Consider the following 22,837-nt stretch of genomic DNA (forward strand, 5'->3'; position numbering starts at 1 on the left):
TTTTGACCCTCGTGAAAACCCCAACTTCCGATACTAACAAAACTTGATTTCCCACTCCTCAAAATTCGCGATTGAGAGCCATTAACGCTCCTCCGGAGCTTCAACCGCACCATTGTCCAGCCCACAATCACCACCAAACAATTGGGTTTTGATCCCCATCAACAACCAAAACTTTAAGGTATACTCAAAACCCAAAAACCCTCACTGCTCACCAATGGCGTTCTAAGCCATTAACGCCATTTCCAAGCTTCAACAGCCCGACATCACCCAAACATCAAACCAACAATCTTCCCATACCACCAACAGTTTACCCCATCCATAACATAATACAACAGTTCAAAACCATATATCAACATAACAACATACTTCCAGAATAAACATACAGGACAGGACGATGTTTCCATTACCGACCTCTTCCGAGTTCCAACAGTTCAATTACGGATTCCAACAGTTTTCAATAAAAACTAAAAGCTATCGATAGAAATAAATAAGTAGAAAAACTAATCGGAAACACTTTCGGCAAGAAGGTTTTATTCATAGACGTAAAACTCTAGTTTCGATGAAAAAGAAAAACATAACTACTCACATGTATTAAAAGCTCCACGAATCCATTATAGTCCGAATCGTTGCACTCCACTCTCTAGCAATCGAGTTTCCTTATCTCCGCCTCCATTTTATTTTATTTTTATCTAAAAAACCTGTTCTCTAGAAAAAATATGAATATATATCTGGGTTTGAAACCTAAGTCCAACACAGACTCGGCCCCAGAAATCAAACCCACATATCCCAAATCCAATCCAACAAATTTTAAATTAATTAATTAATTAATAAAAAATATATATATATATATATAGAGAAGTGAGGAGAGAATGGGAAGGGGGTGAGAAGGGTTAAGATTGAACAACATCGGATTAAGATTAGGTTAACAAATTTGGGTTGGTGAAAATTGAAAGGAATAAAAGTTTATATTTTTCCTCGTTATGAAATTTGGGTTAGGTGAAACAAAACCAAATTACCTTGTTCAAAGGCAATCCAAAAAGGCCCAAAATTTCGATATCGCTTAATTTTTATATCGATATATCTCGGTTTTTGGTGACCAAATATCAAAGTTTTTAATATCGATATCAAAGTTTTATATCTCGGATATCTCGATATCTCGGATATATATCTCGAAAATATTTCGAAATTTCAATATTAAATTATTAAAAATTGGTCAAAAAGTCAACCGATATATATCGATTATATCAAAACCAAATTAAACCATTGTTCAATATTCTAAAAAAGGCATAGTCCAATATCTCCAAAGACTATACAATTTATTGATATATCGGCGGGCTTATCGTTATCTTGACAAAAAGTTGGGCCATGGTCCAAAGTATACATGTTGGTATGAATCAATGACTAAAGGAATGAATCAATGACTAAAGGAATTCCAAAAAGAGTGGGGCTAGGCAATCAAAAATCTCAAGGAGTCCTCTTCCAGGTTTGGCCGGAAATAAGGTTATTGTAAGTGGTGATCCACCTGATCCACCACTGGAAAATGAAGAGTTTGATTTTTCTTGCCTTGTTCAGAGAAACAGTTGCAGCTGGAGATTTCATAGTTATGAAGATGAATGCACAAGGGGTAGATTGCTAATAGATGATTGATTGATTGATTATGAGAAATTGTTACTCTCTGGCATAATGACAGTGTTCAACGATATGTTTAGGAGGTCGCGGTCATGGTGAACTAAGAGTTTTGTCACTACTCTAAATCACCCTCAATTCCCGATGGTTCAGCTTCGATGATAGATGTTATGAGAGAAGTATTAATTGCAAAGCCTAGTTGATCCCTTTTTATTAGAAAACGGCAAAGTAAGACTGCGCATGGTAACAGAGTGTGTGTGAGTATTGGAGACCAACAATCGTTTCCCGGTATCCAAACCTTCGATTATATTCCCACAAATCATTCATTCGAGGTTACTACTACGATTTGGCGACCACGCAGTCGATTAGTGAACACGATAGACGTAAGAGCTTTAAACAGTGTGTGATTTCTCTTGTGTTGCTTTTCTCATAATATTATTTTGTTTCTTCTTTGCTCTCTTTTATGTTATTTGGAGTGCAGCAGGGGTAATGGGTGGATCAGCAGTGACGAGGATGGGCGAGTTGATTTTTACAACGTTATTCTAGTACACCTTGTCATGTTAAAGTGGTTGGTGGTGCGAATATTCTCTTGATGTTCAGGTGGAAGGTTGTCAGCATAGTCGATTTAAGTTCATAGGTTAAGGCATTTCCATGGACCTCCACCGAGTATGCGTTGTATCTGTCTTTGCACTTGACGGTCAAACCAGGAAGCTATTGGGTTGATTTGCTGCTACCTTTTTCTCCATTGTGTTGTCATGTGGGGTGCACCTATATCACTCATACGTAGTTGGGAAAGACGTGAAGTATATATACTAGAGAGTATTGCAAGAAAATCAGTTAGTTCAAGGTCATGGTCACCATCATCATCACCATAGTAGCCGTGGATACCGTCTTGGTTTGTCGAATTTGTTTGCCTTTGGTGATTCCTATGCAGATAATGGAAACTCAAGGAGAAGTTTTGATTCATGGTTGACGCCATTATGTACGGACATGAATTAGTAGACATCGCCCGCTATAAAGTTTCGAGGCAAAGGAACAAGGAGATTTAGAGTTTGAGATTGAGATCTACGGATTGGAGCGTCCGAATACGAATGGTAAGATGATTACAGAAGCATACAATTTTATTAATCGTCCCTACAGACGGCGCCATTTGTTGCAGCCCAACTCACTACCATTCACCTTACGCATATCCTCTCTATTTCTTATGGAGTCTCCTAGATTTATGGGGGAGAAAGACTCTACTTTAGATCTGCTGTACCATAATGTTGCCTACGTATCCCTCCTAGGGAATCAAGCCACCGTAGTTCACACTCACTCTTTCTCTTTACACCTCTCTTTTCTCATGAGTTGCCTCCTCTCCCTCTTTGGTGCCTCCTCCCCCCCTTTTCCCATTCTCTCCTCACTTCTCTTTTATATCTCCTCTCCTTCAATCCTAGCCCTCCATCTCTCTTTAGGTTTACTTCATAGGCCATAGTATCTCTTGGGCCTATCTTCTTGGCCCAATACATACTATGGCCTTGGGCCTATCTCTTGGCCCAATACATACATAATCTATCTAAGAATATGGCTACAACATAACTAATATAAAATTAGGTGTAAATATATGTAACATTTACATGTTTGTCAATTAGCTTAACATGGTATATGAGAAGCGAAAAAATACTTTCGTATGAATTTTCTAACCACCTTTCTAGCACAAATTTCTTCTAAGCAGAAGCATGGCACCAAAAGCCAATTCAGGTGCTTATCGATGCAAAGAGGAACTTCACAAGATTTTGATAATTTTTAAAAGGCCAAAAAAAAAAAAAAAAAAAAAAAAAAAAAAAAAACTAAACTAACTAATTAGATTCAAACATATTTAACATCAACATCTAGCAATTATTAAGAGAAAATAAAAATAATGAATTGGATTGAAAAAGAGAACGTAGTTTTGTAAAAGAAAGTGATTCGAGAAAGGGGAAAAAAATATCTTACTAAATAGCACATTCTTCAAATGAAGAATTGAGTAAACTTGTTGCCCCCGTTAATAAATGGTATAAAGGGTCGTTTTGAATTGTTAACGGAGAAATCTATACCCCATAACTGAAATACTTCTAATAGGTTTTTTCTTTCTTTGATGATGAGGAACTTCGGAGAAAACTTTGTTTGTTGAGAGAGGGGGAAGAATGAATTGATGATGGGGATTTTTTTGTTAGAATTTCGACAATGTTTTTTTTTTTTTTTTTTTTTTTTTTTTTCAAAACGGTCAAACTTCCTCTTTTTTTTTTCTTTCTCAAGTTTTTTTCTCCACCTTTCTCGTAATCCCCCTGGCTGACGTGGATAGCCTTAGAGAGCTTGAAAAGGGATTGCTATTATATATACAAGAAACACTAGTGCCACAATACTTGATGCCACTGGCACCGTGTAGAAATTTAGATAATCTTTTGATGCGTAACATGTCAGTGGCACCATTGCACTCCCTCATCTTTCATTAGAAAAATATGCTACGTAAGGATGCAGTTGAGTAGATGAACCTTTGTTAGTTGGACCCTATTTCCCCATATACAGTACATCTTCCGCGTTATTATTATTGACATGGTTTTAGACCCGGCCATATGGCCGGAATTATTTCTAAAATTCACATCCCCTAAATTTTTGTGAGGAATTCAATAACTGATAATTATTAGCATAAGTTTTTGGAGTTGATTTAGCAATGTTTTCTTATTGGAGTCGCCTTGTCAGATGTTGATTCACTTATTAGAGTTGTGCTGCATTATGAAACTTATTAAGATTAAGAGTTCCACGTGACATACCTATATCTCAAGAATGAGCCACCTAGGAAAGAGATTGTCCACATAAGATATATTATGCTTTAATATAAAGAGAGGTGATATAAAGATGAAAATAAATCTGCTTCCACTTACTTGCTTGAATATTTTAATATATGGCATGGTAGATTAGGACATGTGAATGTTGTGTATATGAAAAGGATGAAAGCATATGATTTGTTGTCTGATATTTTGGATTTTTCTAATGATAAATGTGAAATATATATGTGTTGAGACTAAAGCCACAAAGAAACCTTGCAGAATTGTTTCTAGAGATAAAACTGAATTACTTACCCTTATTCATACGAATTTGGGTGAATCTAGAAGTATCATGTCTAGAGGAAGGAAGTTTTATTATATTACATTCATAGATGACTTCTCTAGGTACACCATGTTATATTTACTTAGAAACAACCATGAGGCAGGTGAGATGTTTCTCAAGTACAAAGCTGAAGTTGAAAACTAGCTTAATTGTAAGATTAAAAGACTTCGGTCTGACAAGGGTGGAGAATATGAGTCTAACCCCTTCCAGGACTTTTTGTGACAAGAATGACATTATTCATGAGACTACTCCACCATACTCTCCTGAGTCTAATGGAATAGCATAACGGAAAAACATAACACTAAAAGAGATGATGAATGCTATGCCTGTAAGTTCTGGAGCTTCCATGAACTTGTGGGGAAAGCAATCCTATCTGCTTGCCATATACAGAATAAGATACCCAACAAGAATATAGGGAATAAGACACCATATGAATTATGGAAAGGTCATGTACCTAACCTGAAATACTTCAAAATGTGGGGGTGTCTTGCAAAGGTTTTAGTGAATGAACCTAAAAAGAGAAAATTGGGACCTAGAACTGTTGATTGTATGTTCATTGGTTATGCTCATAATAGTGTTGTATATAGATTTTTGGTAGTAAAATCTGATAATCACCTTGTCAATGCTAACACTATTATAGAGAGTAAAAATGTTGATTTCTTTGAGAATGTGTTTCCTTTGAAAATTGGCATTGAGAAGTTGGTTGCTCCTAGTGAACAACAATCAACAAATCCTGAAATTTCTGAACAAGAAATTCGGAAGAGTAAAAGAGATAGAAAATCCACCAATTTTGGTGATGACTTTTACACGTTTCTCGTTGATAATGATCCTATGACGTATAATGAAGCAATTAGTTCTAGAGATGCACCTTTCTCGAAAGATGCTATAAACTTCGAGAACTAGATTCGATTATATCTAATCACACATGGGAGATAGTTGATCTACCTCCCGAGGCGAAACCTATACGTTACAAGTGGATCTTCAAAAGGAAACTAAAACTAGATGATTCCATTGATAAATACAAGGCTAGACTAGTAGTCAAGGGATTCTCCCGGAAAAAAGGCATTGACTATTTTGATACTTATCTACGCTCAGAATTCTAGGATTTCTTCTATAAGAGTTCTAATGGCTCTAGCTACTATTCATAATTTATTTATTCATCAAATGGATATAAAAACAACATTTTTGAATAATGATCTTGATGAAGAAATATATATGATGCAGCTTAAGGGTACTATAGTACCAGGGAATGAGCATAAGGTATGCAAATTAGTTAAGTCTTTATATGGGTTGAAACAAGTGCCAAAACAATGACATAAATTTTTTGATAGTGTCATGATGTCCATTGGATATCAAATTAATGATGCTAATAACTGTATTTACTTTATATCTTTTGATGTAAATACATATGTGATTATCTGTCTATATGTGGATGACATGTTAATCATGAGTCCTAGCCTTGATGTTGTGAGAAACACCAAGATGTTCTTATCCTCTCAATTTGAAATGAAGGATTTGGGAGAAGCTGATGTGATTCTTGGAATCAAAATCATCGAACCGATGGCTATATCGCTTTCACAAGAGCATTATGTTGTGAAGTTTTTGAAAAGTTTAACTATTATAATAGTAAGCTGTGGATTGACACCTTATGAGGCAAATAGTGAACTTAAGAAAAATAATCAACATAGTATCTCTCAGTCTAAATATGCCCAAGTTATTGGTAGTCTCATGTACTTGATGAATTGCATTAAACCTGACATTGCTTAATTATGCAGTTAGCAGGTTAAGCAGATACACTCATTGTCCTAGCCAGGAACATTGGAGTGCTTTAGAGAGACTAGCCAGGTACTTGAGAGGAACAATGAATTACAGCATACGTTTTAGACAAACTCCACCTGTGATAAAGGGTTATTGTGATGCAAACTGGATATCTGATTCTCATGATATTAAGTCCACTAGTGGTTATATATTCACCCTTGGTGGAGATGCAGTCGCTTGGAAATCTTCTAAGCAAACCTTGATAGCTTGTTCAACCATGGAGTCCGAGCTTATTGCTTTAGATAAAATAAGTGATGTGGCTGAGTTGCTTTGAAACCTCTTGGCAGATCTTCCTATTGGTACAAAACCACCTCTAGCTGTACCTATGCATTATGACTATCAGGCCACAATAGCAAAGGCAAAGAGCAAACCGTGATGGGGAAAACAAACATATACGTCCCGAGACTTAAGTCTATAAAGCAACTCTTGGAATCTGGAGTTGGGGCCCTAGATTATGTGAGGTTAGAGTTAAATTTGGCCGATCCTCTTACAAAACCGCTTAACAGGAGGCAAGTGGTTGAAATGTCGAGGGGGATAGGACTTTTGCCTAAGATATAGGGCGACACTGACGGCAACCCTACCTATGTGATTGGAAATCCCATAGAGGTAGGTTAAAAAGGAAAAACAAGTCACCTAGTTACTCTGATATACTATCGTCTTTTATTTTGAGACGTCCCACCCTATGACGAGATAGTATTTGCGTATACATTGTATAACTAGAATTGCAATGAGTAAGGATGAGTTATTTTACTTTTATTGGAATCCATAGTCCATTTTATTATGAGATAGTGTATTTTAACTGCAATGTACATTTGATGAACATCCACCTATATGAATGTAGAACTAGGTCAGTTCTTATGGACTTTTAGGCATGTATCCTAGAGCATTCATGAAACACAGGTAGCGCAGGGCCAAAAAGCGCAACACCGCAGAACTGGCATATAATGAAATAGCAGTGTGGGTGCATGTTATCTATTTTACTACAAGGGAATGTTGGTTCAAAGATTTTATATCTACCACTTTCACGTGAGATAAGACATGTTACCCTATGACTGGTTTAAGCCCGTAAGGCACACCGATTATCTTAGGCATTTCTTTTTTCGATTCTCTCTGGTATTTCATTAACCCATTTCTTTTGTAATATCCTATTCCAAAATAGTAGGGGACTATTAGTATTTTGAAATAGTGGGGGATTGTTGGAATCTCTGTTGTATTTCAAAGTACTAATATGTGTGTGCAAAGTGGAAGAGAAGAACATAGAGTGTTCTCTCCACTTTTGTGCATAGAAGATAGTCCCATATTGGTTATCCACCACTAGCTAAGTAAGTATATGAGGACTTCCTCTACCATAAGGGCATGCCCTCAGGGTACAAAAGCTTTTGTGTTAGGAGGGAGGACTCACCCAAAGCCACACGCGACGAAGCCCGCCCTTTACACACGACTTCACCAACCCAGGCGAGTCATGTCGCGTCGTTTTGTGTCAGGTTGGGTTCAGGCTTGGGCTTGGGCTTTCTGTGTGTGCATTTATTCCCAATAGGCTTCCTTTTCTGTTTTGGAAACAGACTGTGTTCCTTTTTTGTTTTGGAAACCGATCAGACCGACCTTTACCTCTATATAATCGGGGACTATCGTCCCATATAGATTACTTCAAAGAAACGTAACTCGCACATTACAAACCCTAGCTTCTTATTTTTCTCTTCTTACTGTTACCCGCTAAAAAAGTTATATCGCCGTTCTAGAGAGCAGCATGTTCGAGTGCAAGTCAGTCTGCTAAACCATTGTATCCTGTGAGGAGAAGACGCCACTTTTGCCTTTCTGCACCACTAGAAGGGGCGAAATATTTCCTTAAGGACAGTCTAATCCACGCCTTGGTTGTTCCCTGTTACTGTTGTCCTTGTCTCTTTATTGTTTTCTTTATTCGCATCCAACATGCCATACACCTCTTTATTATAATTTAATTCTAGCATGTTATAATTGAAAATGAGATTTTAGAAGCTAAGCCTGGAAGAGGAATGAAAATGGATTAGTTGGTCGTACTGTACTCGGTACATTATGCCCTTCAAAATTGAATTACCTTATGTGTTTATTTTTGTGCTTGCTATGGTATGCATATATGTGACAGCGTGATCATGACACTATTCATTCTTTCTTACTAGCACTGGTTTTGATAGTATTGCATCGAAATGAATGTGCTTTTACATCTCCCGATCGTCGTGCCACTATACGAGTATTCGGCCCATCACATTAGGCCATTCACTTTTAATACTCGAGTAACTTGACGTGTGCCTATACTATTTTCCTTTCTGCTCACCAACACTTCAATGATTTACTTCGTTTAAAGACTTTTGATATTGGTAAGTTTGAACATCAACATGGACAACACTTCCCAACAAGGGTCCAATGTAGTCAACAACGATGCAATTTATTATCGTAGAGAATGACAACAACAGAAACAGAGAAACCGACGCCAAAACATGTCTGAAGACCAGCTTTCTTTGCAAAGAGAACACAAACATCTACGTCAACGAGAGAGAAGGCAACGTATGACTGATGAACAACGGTCCATGGGTGGTTAATTTTTTTTCTTCTTTGTTTATTGATAAGAAATTAAACCGTCTAATTAAATAGACTAATCTAATCCTAGTTAAACCGCAAGCGCACAGCTATCGTTGAAAATAGTTGCGGCAAACGGGTCGATCCCACAGGGATTGCTACTTCGGACAAACGAGTATTAAAATTATACTTAACTAATTCAACAATGTTGTTTTAAGGAAGTTTAGAATTACTATTAACTAAAATTAACTAATTACTACTTAAAGCAATAAATTAAAAGGATTAACTATTAATGAAGAAAACACTAAGACATTCGAATCCACCCTAGACCGTTGTAGGTTATCCTAGTTAAATCAGTTTATAGTTCTCTTTTAATTACGAGTAGCACAAGGGAAAAGTAACCCTAGCTTTCTCGACAATATGATCGTGAAGTTCTTATATTTATTAGATTGATTGAATTTCAGCAAACGAAAATATAAATCCCTAGCAAGAGTTGTCTTTTTATAGCACAACTCTTCACAGATTTATTTAGACGATAAACGTAGTGCATTGATATTAATAAGAGAATAATCTAACTATTAATTAGTCGAGACATGAAAACATGCAAGATATAATTAATGAAAGTAATCCTATTACTATCTAAGGAAAACATTTGGGGGTTCGATCGCCGGAATTTGAGGAGCTTTTGGTTTCTGTTTCTGTTCGTGAATGGGAGAAGGTAAGATGGGTTGCTACGGTGCTTCTCGGATGGACAAGAAATGGTGTGACCAGTAATTAGTGGGTACGGGCTTTTTAGTGTGTGTATATGGACTGTTCTAAGGAAATGGGCTCATAAAGGTTCATGGATCAAAACTAAAGTTTAGGCTTAAATTTAAAACATCCACCCTTTGCCGGTCACGGCTCTACTTCACTTCACTATTACAAAGGCCCAACTAAAGGTGGCCCATCAAAAAGTCTAAGCAATCATGCCCATCAGGTCATATCCTCTCGGCCACTAAATCCAAATAGGCTTCAAAAGCCATCCACAATTCCACATATACTAACAGTAAAGATACACCCACCCTTCTACTGCTGCAACACATGTATTCAGTGAACAATTTACGCTTTTATCACACTTTCATATATTATTTCGATTTCCTACAAAATCACCGAAATGCACTAATTTAATCAAACAAATAAAATAAACGGACTAACTAATATAAAATTGGGCGTAAATATGTAACATTTACGTATTTATCATTTATCTTTCTCAAATATTTTTGGTGGTGTTTGAGTTGTTCTTTAACACGGATTTATTTGGACTGATAGCTGAAATTTCATGGCACTTCATTGCAAGCATAACCATATAAAATGAAAGGTATGTGACATGAACAGTATTGAAACATCATTTCACGGTAAATATAAGAAGTCTTCATGAGTTTTCATGTTTGAAATGCTTATTTTCTGTTTATTTTCGGTGGTGGTATGTGACCTTAGTCCTTAGCTCAAGCATAAACCTTTTATTCATTAATTTCATCTTACCGTGAGTATGATTGTAAATCTTAAGTAGGACAAGGTGAAAGGCATGACCAGAGTGAGATGCCCCCATTTTGGTCGACAAGCTAGGAGAAAATATGACTATCGTATTGCTCTTATTTTATTTGCCTTCCGTCGGGGCATAAAATGTTTAGATATATATAATGAGAATTAGTAGTAAATGAATTTTCTCCATCATAGTAAACATTTTGATGCTGTGAGTAACTGATTTTTGTTTGTTTGCTCACCCAGAAAACAAAGAGATCACCGAAAGTAGAATTTGGCAGAGGAACTACTAATGCCTCCATGCATGAATGCTTGCAGGTATAAGTTTTTGTACATATGTCCTATAAAAAGGAACTTTTGGAAGCATTAAAAATTTAATGTCCTCATTTTGCAATCTAAATATTGATTATTTCTTTCTTCACAATGATATGGAGACATGCTCAAACAACATCGAACAAGCTGAAAAGAAAAAGTACTTGACTTCTCCATGCTTTTTAGCTTAGAGGACCCTCTGAAGAAGTGAGATCTTCTACTGACATTATGGATTTGAGGCTCCTCCTTAGAAAGGGCAGAAGTTGATAGTAGGTACACATCTTATAAATTTATGATCTCTCTATCAGTCTATTTCCTTTTTGTCTTCTCTTTTTTTTTTTTGGGTTTTTCACTAACAATAGGTGTTAATAACCCGAACCGTGCATAACACCTCAATTTACTGTTGTTGTCTATTCGAGATCTCAAAGAATCCATCACTTCTATTACTAAAATGCTTGGACCTCGATATTATATTGTTTTCTAGAGAAGTTGTGCCCCAATATTATTTTGTTGTTTTTTAAGAAACTATTCTAAAATGGGGAATGACAAAGCAAGATACATAAGGATTCAATACTGGAATTTATATCTTATATATGTTTGGTGGTTGGAATTTGGAAATGCAAAAAATCAAAAAGCTTTTAAGAAATGTTCTTCAAGTGATTTTGCATTCAATATTAAAATCTAGTAATGAAGCTCATAGTATATATACACTAAATGGGCCAATAGATATGCCGGAATTTGCTTGCCTCTTAGCTGGGTATGTATCTATGTAAAACCTGTGTTATGGGGGTTGGCTTGTGTTAAACTCCCTTTTATTTTGACCACCACCATCGCTTTGATGTTTGTGCTTGCACAAATTTTGGGATAACACTTTTTAATCCCATTTCCTGTTCAGACTTCACAAGAACACGAGTCTGTTATACTTATTTGGATATGAAGCTAAAAAAAACTTTTATAATATGATGTTTCACAGGTAATGAGAAACAGTTACCAACTCTGGGTTACAGGTCATTAGCAAATCAATTTTCATGCAGTGGATTACTCTCTTGAAACACACTCATCTAATACATCAATGCATATATTTTTTCATGCTCCCACCAAACCGGTTAATTGTTACCGTGTACTCCAACACGAGTGCTTGGGATATAATGTTGGGGATGAATTTATGGGGTACCATATACAATATCGTCTACATGTTCAGCTAGCCACGTGGAAGTGGATTTTAGGCAGTCCAGTTTTGTAGAGATCATCCAGAGGCAGCATGGGATATTTTTCTCTTTTGTTTGTGTGGGGAGAACTTTATCTTTTTGACCATCACCCCGATTTGGGTCCCTTTGCCAACACCACCATCACAACTACTTTCGGAAATTTGTGAGCATCGTGGTTGCTTGTGCTTAGTGGTAATCCCAATCCCCCCAAAGCGGGGAGTGGTGTCATAATGGTCTTCTCGGTCTTTCATACGGATATATTTGAAGTGGAGAAAGCTCCAGAAGAAAAGAAATCCATGTAAGAAAGGATATTAATTCATCATACTTCTTTGTTTCTATTATTATGGATGGGTCTAAACCTTAAGTTTTAGTGTTTCCTTAAGTTTTGATAGTTTTGCAGAGTAGAGGAAAATGTAATCGGTCATTTATGTAAAATGAAGCGGTGTAAAGCACAGGGGCGACCCTGAGTTCTTAAAGGCCCTAGCCAAGCACTTAATGTGAGACCCCCTAACTTTGAGATCTAACAAAAAAACTATATAGAGAGTTGATTAAAATGAACTGAATTGATGTGTTGGAGAAGAAAAAAGTGCTTTTGTACAATACGATTTATGTCTTGTGAGCAAACTAGTGATTTTCTTAGTTGGCAGTGAGAAAACATAAAATGTGTAATAATAATTGTCACTGAATTTAGGGCCCAAGTTATGAGCAAAAAAATTGGGGCCCCAGTTGCCCGCCTCTCTCGGCTACCCTCAGAGCCACCCCTAGTAATACATTTGTTCTCATTTCAGCAGTGTCTCTTAGTTGTAAACACCAAAATATTATTTGATTTAAATTTACGATTGTAACAAGTAATGCTATACTTTGATGCATAACTATGATAAGTCAGTAAGTTGACCTTTGTGATTTCACGTATGTACGAATGAAAAACAATTTAGTGTAATTATCGAAAAAGAAAAAAAAAAACCAATTTAGTGTCAATTAAAATTGTCTTACACGTCTGCATTGCTAATACTAATACGTGCATAGCACGTGCATGATTCTAGTAAGAATAAAAAATTACATGGTTTTGTGACCTACTCACTAGAGCACCCTCCAAAGCGAAAGTACGTAGCATTTGGGTTCTCCCATTTATGCAAATATGGGGGAATGCCCTCATACATTAGTCTCTCATTCATATCTAAAGATGCACCTATTTTTGCCATGGCATCAGCAACAAAATTAGCTTCTCGCCAAGTGTGAGATAGAAGAAGTTGTATAAACATCCCCTTGCATCTCGTCCAATACAGACCAGATCGTTTCAATTCAAATCCTTGTTAAGCGTTGGCTCGATCCAAATGGGGGCGGAATGATCATTGCACACTCCAGTGGATAATGCGCTTCAAAGCTGCAATCTTCCAGATTGAAGACTCCAATGTCATGAGGTCCAACTCCACGATCACTTGCTTCATAATAACCCTCCAAAAATCGTCTGTGAAGTAGATGCAATTCGGCTTACATCCTGGGAAGTCCGAAGCCAATAGAGAAAAATGAACTATTATCACCTATAAACACAGAATGACCGAGTAGACTTTTGACCTCAGTCCATTTATGTTCATTAGTATTCAATTTGCACACAACAAACCCAATAGAAGAATAGGTGTTTTCATGATATCTCCTTGTCCTTATAACTAGTAGCAAGTCTCCACCTGATTCCACAAGATACTTCGTTTCCTCGCCATGAACTCCGATAGGTGGTGCAACTCTTGACACTTTGGGATGATGAGGTTGATTGAGATCACAACCAAAAAGTGCTCCATAGTCGTCGACAAAGTAGAATTGATAGCCATAGTAAATAACGTCATTAACAAGTGTGTATGTTGAGTCTAGGTTTGTCCAAACTTTGTCGCCAGGCTTGAAGAAGGCTATGCGATTAAACCCACCATGGATTGCCATTACAGCATAATTGGGATTATATGTTGGGTTTGCAGAGACAACTGCTTTTCGCAGATATTCACAGCCCCAAATTCCATGGTTTTCGTCATGGAATTCGAAAGCTGTTAAAGGGGGAAGGTGGATCTCATTCTCAATCGACACAAATGGGTTCAAGAGGCGAACCTCGCAATTCTCCAGAACAGTTACCAGCCATCCAAAACTACAACCCCGACATAACCTGTTGTGCGGCACTGGTACTTGGAAATCTAAGACTCTTTTCCTGGAGAGATCGTACAAGCTGCGTGTCTGGTTATCATGTGTAATTGGAGTTGGAAGCATGAGAAGAGGAAGTTGGTGAGGTAGACAACGGGGTTGACTTTCCAAATAAGCAGATCGCCATGACTTACAAACTGCGCCAAATCGAACATAATCATCCACACCACTCAATTTTTCTGCAATTGTAGAAAGAAGATGACCCGGAAGTTCCAACCAGTCAACCACTCTACTATCTGTGTCCTCGAAAGGATCATAAACAGTAACACGCCCAGCACAATTATCCTCTCCATCTGTCTGATCCCTTATATAATCGGAACCGTTGAGAAGATTTACAACAAATCGAAGAAAGAAGAGGACATATTTCAAAAGCTCCGGCGGCACAATGGATCTTAAAATGAAGTGCAAAATATTTTTTTTCTAAAGAAGACTCCGAAGGTTGTTGTTCACGGAGAGAAATCATCGCCACCACAGAGACAAAGAGTACAGCAAGCCGGTATCTATATAGACAGAAACTTAAATAAACAGATTTCAGATTTATAAGAAGGAAGATGGTTTCCTAATTGTACAAAGTAAAGAACTTCCAAATTAATTTAAGATTTCCTAATCGTACCTCAAAAAGGATTCGTCGACTGGCAGGACTTCAATATATGGTTTTGTGGTTAGGATTCGGCCCTATGGTTGCGCGTGATGTATTGGGCCTGTCATTGAGTCGGTTTTCATCCGGCTTTATCGGTAGTCTAGTACAGTACCCAAAATATACCAACTGGTCAGGCTAGTCCAAATGTTTTCTTTATCTCATTTGCTAAATCTATGGTGCCCGAGATGTACTGAAAGTTTTGGTGCGCACGATTTCTAGCCACAATAATAGGAAGGGTAGAACCGAAAGAACATGAGGGTAGAACCAGAAGAAAAAGATTTGAAGAGATAGTATCGTAATTTTGTCGACAATGTAAACGAAAAATGGGTTTCCACCTCCTCTAAAACTGAACCTGAACGAATCAAATAAACTACTCCAACTCCACAATATTGTAAAACTAATTGCTTCTTCTTCTTCACTTTCAACTGGTTCTTCAATATCTAATGAGCTTTTTGGACCAAAGGGTGGTTCTTCTTCTTCTTCTTCAAAGAATAACTCTTCAACTGGGATTTTCGACTCTGTTTTCACACACCCATCAACCGTACTCTTGAACAAATGATTCTTTTTTCTAGGGAGTTTTTACTAGTTTTTGTCTTTGATCATACATTCTGTTACTGGGTTGTTGATTGATTATGTTATTTGATTGGTTGTTTTGATGAGAAAATGGTAACTTGGACTATATTTTACTTTTTTGGTTAGTTATGCTATTATTTGAGTTGAACTTTACACCATGGAAACTAAAAAGAACTAGAGTTTAATCCATTTTTTTTCCCCTGTTATGTGTCTTTGGGTTTCAATATTCACGCTTTGAGGTGATTGGGTCAGGGAGAAAGCAGGATTCAATGAATCAGGGAGGGAACAAACAAGATTCTACAGGTTTTGTGAATCTTAGCCAGTTAATTGGTGTGGTAATGGCTAGTGGTAAAAAATGGTACTTAATTATATACATTCGTATTTATGAAATATGATTCTTTGACAACATTTAAACAAAAGATCATGTGTATTGATTTTAATTGATGTTAATGTAGCATAAGATTGTATTTATGTTTGTCGGAATCTCGTTCTTCAAATTTCTATGTCTAGAATCTATGAAAACTGAAACCAAGTACAAACAATAATAATCGTAAGAGAAACTAAAAGAACTATTAGAGTGAGTACTTGTAGTGCTAGAAGAAACTCTTGCTCGAGCTCCCCCAATGATTTCTTATGTTTCTCAATGCTACAATATGACATGATGTTACTGTCGAAAACCTCATCTTCTTTTACTTGACCTGAAAATAATATCTACAGTCTAAGTAAATATATCGAATTATCGAGATGATATATTATATATACTAGACAACATAAGAAACTAATCTTGTTGTTGCTCAGTGGCTTTAGGGGAAATAATGAAAACCCGATGCCGAGGTGATAGTTTGTTATTAATAAGTTGGATAGATGGATTGAAGTGAATTTTTGAACAAGTCGGTGAAGAATAAGATGATGATGAAAGGGAGAAGAAGGGTTTAGAGAGCAGAAAAGAGTAAACGAGGAGAAGTGAGTGTAACCGCTAAATGGGTCACCATGTTTGAGTGAAGTAATTAGACAAGGGGTTGAAGGAGAATTAATTGGTGCAAACATTATAGAAGTGAGAGAAGAGTGAGAGACAGAAACAGAGGAAAGATAAGGCAATGAGAATGTGTGGAGGGAAGGAATTCAATAACTTGGATTTGACTGTTTTGCGTGACAAGATATCACTAAGAATTTGCCAAGTTGACTTGCTCTCCTATAAAAGAAATTAGGACACTGGAGTGGTCTTTATGAATTCTTAAAAGTGATATTTTGTAGCATTTCTTAATCATCATTTTGTTTTTTTTTGCTACTTCATTGATATGCACACCTTATTGAAACTTTAGTTGAAGAATAATGTGTTCTTAAGTCTGACAATATTTTTTTGCCCATATATAATGCTAAATCTATGGTGCGCGAGATGTATCAAAAGTTTTGGTGCGCACGATTTCTAACCACACAATGGGAGGGGTAGAACCGGAAGAAAAAGATTTTAAAAGATAACATCATAATTTTGTCGACAATGTAAACAAAAAATGGGTTTCCAACTCCTCTAAAACTGAACCTGAATGAATCAAAGAAACTACTCCAACTCCACAATGTTGTAAAACAAGAAGAAGAAGAATCGATCACTCTTTGAGTAGCACAACAATGGTAGAATTATGTTAGTCTTTGAGAAACTCACTGAAAATCACCTTCTTGCCTATTCCAAACATCAGGTAATTCATTCTGATGAACTTTAAGAAGTAATTGTCTATAGAGTTGCATAGAGACCACCTTACTGAAAATAAAGATCTTTGCCTATCATTACAATTTAGTTCTTGGTATTCGAATATAGAGTTGTCTTCCACTGGAGCGGTCCTTATGAATTCTTCAAAGTGATATGCACACCTTATTGAAACTTTAGTTGAAGAATAATGTGTTCTTAAGTCTGACAATATTTTTTTTGCCCATATATAATAGTGTGGTTTGTCTTAAGTTTCTCTTTACAAATTAGGTTTAAGATATCGAATGTCTGTTGATTAAGTCAAGTTACTGACAACTACATTAATCAACTTCTTATGTCCTTGAGTAGTACCACTCCACCTCATTGTCATGTCGAATAAATCCACCCGCAAGGTTTACATGACAATCTTTTTTGAGCTCCTCGAGGGACATCATCAACCCGACTTCTGCGGGTCCGCATTCCTTCTATAATCAATAAAGACACCTTACATACAATGTCATTACCCGATCCATCGAGAGTTTGTTGATTCACAAATGAATCTCACTCATTGATGATTTAAAGTAATGTACAATGCACGTAAGTGCCTATTATTATATCCGGATTAAGAGGACAAGCATCCATAATAACAGGTGTTTGTTCTCTTATATAGTCGATATAAGGAGAAACAACCTCACTTGGTCCTATTCAATACACACAAAAGTGTACTTGTGTAATCCTATATTCAAGATAGACTAATACCAGATTATACTACAAATCGTTCCAATGGTTTGTCCAAATCCATATAGGTTGTGAGCGATTACTTATATTTTATAAGGTAATCGCGATGATATGATCTTACGTTGTTCACACCATATCATCTACAACATAAAGTATTAGACACATGCATATAACTAATAACATATATAATATGCATAACATTTGCCCATATGATTCTCATTCAAAATATAAAAGAATTAGAGTTATTACAAAAGTAATGCTTTTAGTATATAACCCTATCAGATTTATCATCCCAAAATCTGATTCCAACTTGGTCGATCTCCTAGACCATACTTGATCTCTCCTCGAGACCGCTCTGGACACCCTAACATTCAACCCCGTAAGGACTGAACTATGACCAACGTGGCATCCTACGTTAGTCTCACCAGATCTAAATTTGACCCCTCGCCTCCATAACCTATCACACTTCTCCACTAGCGGGGTTTAACTATATTTGACAATAAAGTGAAATGTCTTAAAAGCTGGCATAGAATGCATAACAGGAGAGCACATCTAATCAATATAAAATTGTGAACAAAAAAAGCTCTAATGATTGCAAGTATTCTTCTAGTTGCATCTAATGATGAGTAAGCCTGGGCACAAAATGATGGCGCCGTTGTGTCAAGGTGAGACCAAATTTGGAGTCGCTCTGAATGAAACCCTATGATATCTACTCTCATAAACACAAGATGGGTGAGCATAGGATTTAAAGTGTAATTTTCACCTTAAGTTAAAGAAAATACTTACTAAGATAAATACATCATATTGCTATCCACTCAAAAGAAGAAATGAGGTGACATTCTAACAATACAAAGACTATCAAAACACTAGAAGGATAACAAAAAGTAAATAAAATAAAACTTAAAAGATAAAGACAAAGAGCGCACCACAATAATAACACAACGAAAAGACAAGTGGTCCATGCAAAAAGGTCTCCCAACTCCACTTAAAACGCCCAAAATAGGTAGTCCACATCTTCTTGTGCACCATAGGCCAAAAGAATAAAAGGCCTTTAATGGACATAATGACCACCTCCAAAGACGCCACCTCACCTATAAAATGTTTTCCTTTTTCTCTCCATCACACCACACACAAGAGGAAAAGGAATTATACACCAAACCATCATACATACGTAATCCTCTGCTCGAATGCACCTAAAGCTCCATGAGGCTAGTAAACTCTTCATCAAACCAGGACAAACCCGATATATCTCAGAGAAACAAAGTAGAAAACTCTAAACCCGCGAAGAGAAAGGATAACAAAGGATGACATGATAGTATGATTGACATACTCACTGCCGGTTCAACAAAGGGCTGTAATTAGTAATAAACTCAATGAAATTCTTTTCTCAATGAAATAACGCCCAGCTTAACAATGCATACCACACTAAAAATTGAACTTAGTTGGAGCGGAGTTTACATACAATCGTCGGATAGCGACCCCATATAATCGTTTGTTATAGGAATCGGGTTTTCGAGCCTTACTCTTATTAAGACTCTACTATTTCATTCATTCATTCTTACATTGTTGCATTGGGGGGGGGGGCACTCCCCCTACGCCGATTGCTGGTAACAAATCAAGAAATAAGCGGGGGTCGGGCTTCCCTTGGTGGGACAAACCCAACCGGTTCTTTCCGGCAAGTCTTTCTATTGCAGCTACAAGCCCGACTTATATCATATAGAAACTCTAGCTTCAAAAACCTTAACATCATTTAACCGATTTCTAACTAATGAATCTCCCTCCCTTCTGAATCATCATTTAAAAGAACCACATATATAAGAATCATAATGTATCCTAACAAAGTCCATTGTCTCTCGACAAATTTATGTTGCTTCTACTCATCCATTCATTTCTCCCCCACCTCTCTAAAAATAATATTTGCCATCTTGAGCAACCCAAACTTGGAAAATGCATCAACCAATGCACCAACAATATATAAGTCACTCAGAAGAGCCGTAATTGCCTCAGCAAAAACCTGGAGAGCGTAAATTCAGCAGATTCCACATAACACATTATCAACTTTCCACGAAATCTTAGAGTGTCAAAAAATGAAAGAATCATCTCATCAATGGTAAGAGAAGCTAACAAATCGAAGACAAAAGCAAAGGAAAAAAAAACAACTATTCAAGGACAAAAAGAGTAACAACGCAATTCTTTTCTTGATAGCAACTAGGGTAAAGGGGGGACCAATATGTGCCGAATAAACAATTAGGGGTAAAAGGGGACCCCAAGAACGAAACAAAAAAGAAAAAGTCAGTTGAGTACCTTTTGCGAGCAGACGGTGGGTTGCGAGACAATAAAATAGCTAATGTGTAAAGGGGGCACTTGTAATAATAAACAAGTCGCAGAAGTTGTTGAGATAAGAAGTGAGTGGAGTTAAGATGAGAAAATCGAAAACTTATCAAGGTAGACAGTGAGAAATGAAAAAAAGGTATGTAAAAGGTATGCACCTGTATCTGAGTTAAGAGTGAGGAGAAAGAGAAGAGGGCATGAGTTCCTGGCGCGAGAGAAAGAGAAAGTTGGAACGAGTTCCTGGCGCGAGAGAAAGTGAGGAGGACAGACAGAAACCAACCAAAACACATTTTGGACCACATACCCCCCTCAGCGAAGAACGTTCGCTCCGCTCACTTGATTAGGAAATAGTACCACTTCTGTTAGTTGACCGAGTTGACCAAAGTCAAACTGTTTTAATATGTTTGGATTTTCATAATGTCCACAATACCCTCAACGTGGCTTTCACGTGAGTAGGCATAAAATGGGTTTTTTAGACTTTGGTACCACTTTTTATATCAATATTAGGAAATAGTATCAAAATCAGACTTAAGACACAAATACACGTGTCAAAATCGACCCTACTCTCGTGGATCCGTTTTTTATTTATTTATTTATTTATAATGATAATGAGTTTTACAAATAATTAGGACAAGCATGCAACAAATTGCGCCGCAAGTCCTTTTTGAATGACAAATTCTATCTTCCTAAAAACAAACTCATTAGAACCAGCTGTCATTACGTTGTAGTCCATAACTTTCTGCAATCTCTTAAGGAGCTCAACAGACTATTGTGCCAAGAAACCATAAGTGTCAAAACTAAACAGAATGATACAATGTTGGTTAGCCTTACAAACTTCCGCGTGTTTCTCAATCTTCCCTATCGCTACTCTATTAGCTGCTTATCCCACCTCAAGGAATCCATTCACAAGCCCTACCAACGGAGAGGCTCTAGTTACATCAACACATGCATGCCTCCCCCTCAGACCAATTGTAGATCAATACATCCGCAGGACGAAGTGTCGATCTTCCCTCATTCAGATCAGTGAGAAAATTTGACGTGAGTCTCCTTTTTCACTTGTACCCCCATCCCTCCAAAATGCATCACATAAAATATCTCTGACATGATCATGTCGGTATTTGAAACCTAGAAAATGTCTACAATGTGCTGCGTGGTCCCTGAAAGCATCTAGTTTTACTCTTTTTGCATACAAGGCATAGACCCCCATCAGAGTACAAAGGAATGATGAGACAGTACCAGAGAATAGAACGATACTCCACCGACGACATACGTTGTCCAAGTCCCTCCATCGGAATAGCAAGTAGAAAATCATTTGCGTGTTTGATTGTAAGCATCCAATAACTGCCTTTTGACGAGCAGATAACTCAAACTCTCTCTCAAGACTTTCAACGATCCTACTATAGAAAGCTTTCGCCAAAACTTTTTGTAGTTTTGAGGGGACGGTAGCATTCACAGCCAGAACATTAAGGTCAAGATCGGGTAGACAGTGATGCAAAGCAGTGCTGGCATCATCACAAATCTCACTCATAGGCACTGTACCACAACTCCTAAGAATGTGGGTATGAAGCTCAACAGTCTGAAAATGGGAAGCCACAAAAGCAAATGCCGAGACATCAGTGGCACAATAGATACCTAACCCACCATGACGTAAAGGAAGCGTCACTAAATGCCACTGTAAATCACCGAAACCAGGACCATCAGAAACTATAATACCCTAAAGAACACTGTGGAGATGTCGATCAAAAGTCTTAACTGCGTTGCCTCTCTAAACAAGGATGGTGGACAAGTATGAATACTAAGACCAGCTTAGAGAGCCCAACACAAGCTCGTAAGAGTGCTAACTCACACTGTGGATCCTCCAAAATAGCTAAACAATCCATCAAATTCATAGTTTTTTCAACACGCTTGCGAGCAAGGCACATGACAAAGGATGAATCGGTGCTGACTATCCCTCCAAGCAACCAGGACGGGTTAAATCTAAAGGAAAGAGACTGGGAGTGAAGCAATGTAGATCAAGTGATGGCCAAAATGTCTCAGTTTTAGCCACATTAAGAACCAACCCGTAAGAAGGTCCTTCTTCCTGAATCATACATAAAGTTATCGCCACTTGTTATATATCCCCAATCAGAGTCCCATCGTCTGAGTACCAAGCTTGTAACAATAACTGAAATATGGAATGAATCTGTAAAATCAGAGGATGCAACACCAGTTCAAAGAGAATGGGACCCAAAGGGTCGCCTTGCTAGACCCCAGTAGCAGACCATATGTAAACATCCCCCAAGTATAACCTTGCAGATTGACAATACAAATACTCGACCCAATCTCTTAGAGCATCATCAACGCATTTGCCATTTTTTTTCCCATTTCACTACCCCAATCTCTTAGTGCACCATCAACGCATTTGCCATTTTCATTGTGACACATCAGCAAAAAAAAAAGTAAAAAAAATTGCTAAATTTCAGTTGTGTTAGAGCATCATCAATGCGCTGCTAAAAAGAATTGTGACACATCAGTTTTTTTCAT

At 37.2% G+C, this 22,837-nt stretch overlaps 1 protein-coding gene across 1 annotated transcript; it reads right to left on the reverse strand.

The window, feature by feature from the left end:
* Positions 1 to 13,119: 13,119 nt before the first annotated feature.
* Positions 13,120 to 17,307, reverse strand: LOC147496068 (F-box protein SKIP23-like). The gene is made up of 4 exons (XM_086568518.1): positions 17,235 to 17,307; positions 15,344 to 15,509; positions 14,839 to 14,851; positions 13,120 to 14,771 (listed from the first exon to the last, which is right to left on the reverse strand). Exons 1-4 carry the CDS (start codon positions 17,305 to 17,307, stop codon positions 13,659 to 13,661), a joined length of 1,365 nt encoding a protein of 454 aa, XP_086424644.1. The 3' UTR covers positions 13,120 to 13,658.
* Positions 17,308 to 22,837: the final 5,530 nt, after the last annotated feature.

This window comes from Coptis chinensis, chromosome 6, assembly GCF_015680905.1.
Source record: "Coptis chinensis isolate HL-2020 chromosome 6, ASM1568090v1, whole genome shotgun sequence".
Taxonomy (NCBI): domain Eukaryota; kingdom Viridiplantae; phylum Streptophyta; class Magnoliopsida; order Ranunculales; family Ranunculaceae; genus Coptis; species Coptis chinensis.

Excerpts from the sequence above, each read along its gene's own strand:
- LOC147496068 (XM_086568518.1), bottom strand. The coding sequence starts at position 17,307 with ATGCAACTCTATAGACAATTACTTCTTAAAGTTCATCAGAATGAATTA. Across the intron at positions 15,510-17,234 it reads TGTTTGGAATAGGCAAGAAG|AGTCGAAAATCCCAGTTGAA; the intron begins GTGATTTTCAGT and ends GTGTGAAAACAG.